The sequence below is a fragment of the Gracilinanus agilis genome, chromosome 3 (genome assembly GCF_016433145.1).
Source record: "Gracilinanus agilis isolate LMUSP501 chromosome 3, AgileGrace, whole genome shotgun sequence".
Taxonomy (NCBI): domain Eukaryota; kingdom Metazoa; phylum Chordata; class Mammalia; order Didelphimorphia; family Didelphidae; genus Gracilinanus; species Gracilinanus agilis.
In genome coordinates this window covers 165,186,829-165,192,276 of record NC_058132.1, presented here as the reverse complement: position 1 = coordinate 165,192,276, position 5,448 = coordinate 165,186,829, and the positions used below count along the sequence as shown (strand labels likewise).

At 49.0% G+C, this 5,448-nt stretch overlaps 1 protein-coding gene across 1 annotated transcript in view; it reads left to right on the top strand.

The window, feature by feature from the left end:
- Window positions 1–5,448, top strand: part of ROBO3 (roundabout guidance receptor 3) — a 17,034-nt gene extending 11,586 nt beyond the window's left edge. Inside the window, exons 16-27 of the mRNA XM_044666188.1 lie at window positions 923–1,094; window positions 1,221–1,412; window positions 1,724–1,747; window positions 1,831–1,873; window positions 2,131–2,270; window positions 2,551–2,748; window positions 3,010–3,148; window positions 3,635–3,847; window positions 4,037–4,189; window positions 4,353–4,459; window positions 4,682–4,843; window positions 5,228–5,448. Coding sequence (XP_044522123.1) covers window positions 923–1,094; window positions 1,221–1,412; window positions 1,724–1,747; window positions 1,831–1,873; window positions 2,131–2,270; window positions 2,551–2,748; window positions 3,010–3,148; window positions 3,635–3,847; window positions 4,037–4,189; window positions 4,353–4,459; window positions 4,682–4,843; window positions 5,228–5,448 — 1,764 coding nt within the window. The remainder of the gene's footprint in view (window positions 1–922; window positions 1,095–1,220; window positions 1,413–1,723; window positions 1,748–1,830; window positions 1,874–2,130; window positions 2,271–2,550; window positions 2,749–3,009; window positions 3,149–3,634; window positions 3,848–4,036; window positions 4,190–4,352; window positions 4,460–4,681; window positions 4,844–5,227) is intronic.

Below are 5,448 nucleotides of genomic sequence, written 5' to 3'. Positions count from 1 at the left end.
GAGAGAGAGAGAGAGAGAACAAATGGGGGTTGAGTGGGCTTGGAATCCAGACACTAGGGAGATTGGAAGGGCCTACAAGGGGAGGGTATGAGGAATTAGAAGAAAGAAAGGAAAGGACAGAAAGATTGATGTGGAAGGGCTTGGGCTACTGAATGGAGAGCTACCAAGGCATAATGAGATTAAGGAAGAAGGCCTTATTTTGAGGCCTCTGCTTTGGATAGAACTAGAGTGGGACTCAGAGACTTTATCTTTTCTAACCCAAAAGTAAATTCTATGCACGACATCCTCAGAAAATAATCATTCAGCCTCAGACTGAGCACCTCCAGTGATGGGGCATTTTCCCTACATCCCAAGGAAGTCTGTTCCATTTTTGGAGATCTCTAATTGTTAGGAAGTTTTCCTTATATGGAGCTGAAATCTCCCTCTCCGTAATTTCCACCTATTGTTTCTAGTTCTAATCTCTGGGGCCAAGCAAAACAATTCTAATCCGTACCACTGCCTTTCAAATCCATGACGATAGATGATGCCCTTCCCCCATAACTCCATTTCTACTACAAGCTCAATTATACCCAGTTCCTCTTGCGAGATTCTCAAATGCCATGGTTTCAAATCTCCTCCACATTTCGGGTACATAGTTGTGCTCCAACTTGTTAGTATTCCTTCTAAATAGTTCCTAGAACTAAACGGAATCTTCCTGATGTAGTCTGAACAAGGCCAAGTACAGCTGGCCTCTCAGTGCCTGCGCGGGATATTATACTTCCAGAATCTTGGGAGTGGGAAGGGTGGGAGGTAGTAAGAGTTTCAGATGTTCGCCCACCAGCTGACCCCTTCCAGCTATGTCGTGCCTCAATTTCTAAGTAGGGTAATGTTCCAGATCCAAGCACAGTGTTCTCCCCTACCCCACCGTTCATGGTCTTTTTAGATTTGGTGCCTGGGCAATGAAAGCCGCTTCCATGTGAACCAATCAGCTGCAGGCTGGGCACGGTCCGCAGTGCTGCGAGGGCTATTTCCAGGACTCCTTTACAGAGCCCAGGTCGCCGCGGCCACCAACGCCGGTGTGGGCGTGGCCAGCTCCCCGGTGCTGGTACACCTCCGTAAGTGCCAGAGAAAGGAGATGGGATACCAAGGGGGATAACTCTACTTTCGGAGTCAGGATGACCCACTCAGACCCTGAATTTCCATTGCCTTTCCACGCTTTAACTCTTCCCCATTCTGCATAGCTCTCCCGCGGGATCCAGAGCCAGGGCCCGGCCTGGAGGTGGGTCTAGGGCTTGCCGAGCGCCTGGCAAGGGTGCTTCGGGAGCCAGCCTTTATCGCCGGTGGTGGAGCAGCCTGTGGGGCGCTTCTCCTCGGGCTCTGCGCCGCCCTGTATCGGCGTCGGAGACAGCGCAAGGAGCTCAGCCATTACAATGGTGAGCAAGGGACTGGAACGGGAAAGAGGGGGCAGCAAGAATCGAAAGGAAGAAAAGACATCTGCAGGAAGGGATAAGACCTGGAGGTCTACACCTCCAAGGCTGAGGAGGTCTGAGGGAGGAGGAAGAGCTGAAAACTCATCGCAGGCTAAGGGGAGGGGTCTAAAGAAGGGATTCAAGGATTCTTACCGGTGAAAGTGAGGTGAGGCTAAGAAATGGGGATAAAGTTTGGTTTTCCTGACCTGTCCATCCCCCTTTAATCTGTACCCTGCCTGGCTCCTGCTCTTCCTCCACTTGTGTCTTTTCGGAAGCCTCCTTTGCCTACACACCAGCAGGTAAGGCAGCTCTACCTAGGATGGGGTTCAGACCAGAGGTGAAAGTTGGTACCTCACTCAATTACCCACTCTGTCTTCCCCAGTCTCCTTCCCCCACACTGAGGGCCTCTCCCGAGCCAGCTCCAGGTAATCCCCACAACCATCACCCTGCCAGAACCTCCATTCTTTCTTCTCCTTTTTTCCCCCTCTCCCCAATCTTGCCCCACACCCCAAGGGTGACTACCCACAGAACCTTGGCTCAGACTGGATCTGCCTCAGTCCAGACCCACTCCTCAGATCAGATCAACACTCCTACGATGACCACCCCTAAAGTCTCCCACCAAATTCTGGCCACCCACCCCTATCCCTAACTAAAATTGCAGTGCTCTCTCCCTCTCTCTTAGGCCTCCCATGGGCCTTGGCCCAGCCCCATATCCTTGGCTAGCAGACTCTTGGCCTCATCCACCTCGAAGTCCTACAGCTCAAGAACCAAGGGGAAGCTGCTGCCCTAGCAATCCTGACCCAGATGACAGATACTACAATGGTAAGGCATAGAGCACCACTGCCCCAGTTCACCTCCTCTCTTTTATTAGCCAAATGGGACATATTAGAAAAAAATATCCAGGAACCTGAATCACAAAACCTATACATTTCTTGCTTGGCTGGGGGATGTTGAGGAGAAACTTTGTACCTTTGCTTAGGCCCTAGATAGGAAAAAGAGGGAAGGATGTGTTGCCTACCATACCCATTCTCCCTGTGGCCCTTCTTTTTTTGGTTTCTTTGTCCCCCTGCCCCTCTCTCTTGGTTTTCCTTTCTTTCCACAGAGGCAGGGATCTCTCTATACCTGGCTCAGACAGCCCGAGGAGCCACAGCCCCAGGGGAGGGGCCAATCTATAGTACAATTGACCCAGAGGGTGAGGAGCTTCAAACTTTCCATGGGGGGTTCCCCCCTCAGTCTCCTGAAGATCCAAGCGCCTGGACAACACAATATGCTCCACCAGAATGGAGCCAGGATGACAGTGGTATGCTTTCTCTACATTCCTAAATCCTAATGTCAAAATTTCACCCCAGCCCAGAGATTACCTATAATCTCTTTCTTCCACACTTGATATCCTAAAACCTGGCCTAGCCCCTATTCTTCAGTTAAATATTCCTTTTCTCCAAGATTTTTCCTGCCACTTTACTGCCACTTCTTCCCTTCACCCCCTACCTTTTCTTGTTTCCCCTTATAACTCCTCTTTTGAACAATACCTCTGTGTGCTCCTTATCCTTTCTCCTTTCAGGCCTCAGAGGGGGGAAATTAAAGATCCTGGGAAAACCTGTACAGACCCCCTCTCTGAGCTGGCCTGATCCACTGCCTCCACCACCCCCTTCCTGTGAGTTAAACTGCTTGGAGGGGGCTGAGGAAGAGCTAGAGGGCAGGTAAGAGGATCTCCTGCACCAGTTCCAAGCAAACAAGGGATTAGACTTGTTTTAGTTTGTTCAAAAGACAGAATTGAAAATCAGTGGGTGGGAGATGCATGGAGGCAAATTTTGGAAGGATTGTACTTATATGATTTGAAGCAGAAAGGGACCCTAAAGAACCAATTAATAAGTTGTCCCAAAATTGGAATAAGCTCTCTTGCTAGGAAATGAGTTACTCATCCCTGGATATCTTCAAAACAATGCTGGCTGGCCACTTAATAAGCATGTTGTAGAGAGTTTTTAGTCAGGTATGGAATAGATTATCTGACCTGAGTTCCCTTCCAATTCTATTTCATGTTATCACTTAATGATACCTAGGATGAATGAGATGGCAGAGATGTTGGTGGGAGGAGGAGAAGGAGGAGCTGGCAGTAGGAGGGCTGAAGGGAAGGTAAAAGAACCACTGTACCCTTCCTTCTCTTCTCCTGCTTTCCTTGCCCTCAGTTCAGAACATGATGAGTGGTGCCCACCTTTGCCTGAAAGAAGTCGTCTGGAAGAGTCCAACCCAAGCAAAGACTGCAGGACCTCCCCCTCTCGTGGGAATATTCCCTCTCCCACTCCTTCTTATGGAGATCAGTCCACAGCGACCCTTACCCCCTCACCCCCTGAGCCACCACAACCCTCCACTGAAATTGTCTGTATCCACCATACACCCAGGTAGGAATCCTAGGTATCTTGAGGAGGCTGGGCTTTCTAGTTGGGTCATAGTTGTGTATGGTGTATACCCCTTTTTATGTAGGAGGTGGTATAAACTAGAAAGGGTTGACCTGCTATGGACTGGGTTTCTGAAGAGTATCTCTGTAGGGTGACATTTCTCCATGCCCTAACAGATCCATATCTTTGCAGGCGAATGCCCACTGGCACAAGTCCTCCTCTCAGCCTATCCGAGTCCAGTTTGAGTGGCCTTGAAGGGATACCTGTTAGCCTGAGTGCCAGTCCAATGCCCCCTCGACACCTCAGTCCCAGCCCTGTCCCTACTACTACCACCACCCCAGGTGAGTCTATAGTCACTCAGCCCTTCAGGTAATTCTGTTCCTAAACTAACATTCTTCTCTCATTCTCAATTATATGACACCCTCTGATCCAAAGTTCTAGATTCAAGCCCCTTCCTAGAGACCATTCCTCAAATCTAACTTCTTTTACTTCATAACCATATAGTAAGAGCCAGACTACCACCTAGAGAGATGGCTTCCTCACCCCCAGGACCTCGTGCACGAGCTCGGAAGAAATCCAAAGCTACTCCTTACAGGAAGGATCGGAGTCCAGGAGGTGGGTAGTATCACAATAGTTGGGAATAGTCAGGAAATGTAGGATGTTATGGGGGTGGGCTGGATGATGAGTAAAAGAAGGCCCCAGATTTTGGGAGGATGAGCCTTTCAGAACTGTTTACTCTTGGTCCATTATGCCAGGAAAATTATTTTAATATGAGGGAAGAGATCAATGGTGGGGGAAAAGTGAAGTTTTCTGATACTAAAAGCTCTGCCTTCCCAGATTTGCCCCCACCACCCCTTCCTCCACCAGAAGAGGAAGCTAGCTGGGCTTTAGGGCTTCCACCAATGGGAAATATCTCCTCTCTGGAACGAGAGAGGAGAGGAGAGAAAAGAATGGTTCGAGTTGCACCCCCAGGGAGTCATCATGCCTCTCATCCTGATGGTAAGTAGTCACAGAGCACACTGAAGAGGTCAAATATGGGACAATGAAGGAATTGGTGTGGAAGCTATAGTGTAGAAATTGTTTACCAATTTACAAGTTTTCAACTATTTCCCAACAGGAGTTGGATTTTAAATTACAAACTCATCCCCAGTTGAACTCATGAATGTGATTACTTTTAAATCTCCTACCCTTCTCCATTTTTTATATAATCAGTTCCTGTTATTTATAAGCACATTTTTAGGTACACTATCCCTATCCCTTGTTTTTTTGACATCCTTTCCTGCTCAATCTTCTGTCACTAAAGTATGATCATGGGTTTGGTGGGGAAAGTGGTGGTGATTGCCTTTTTCCTGGTACCTGAGTCTCTTTCTCTTTTCCCTACAGAGGAAACCTGGCTTCCATATAGTAGACCCAGTTTTTTGCCCCGAAGCCAGGGGGCTAGTGCCTGCTCCACTGCTGGTAGCAACTCCTCCAGAGGCTCCAGTAGTTCCCGGGGCTCAAGAGGTCCTGGTCGGAGCCGTCGCCCTGGAGGGGACCATCGAGAAGTGAAGTTGGGGACAGAAAAAGGAGGAAAAGGCCTGGGGGAGGTAAATACCAAGAGGTGA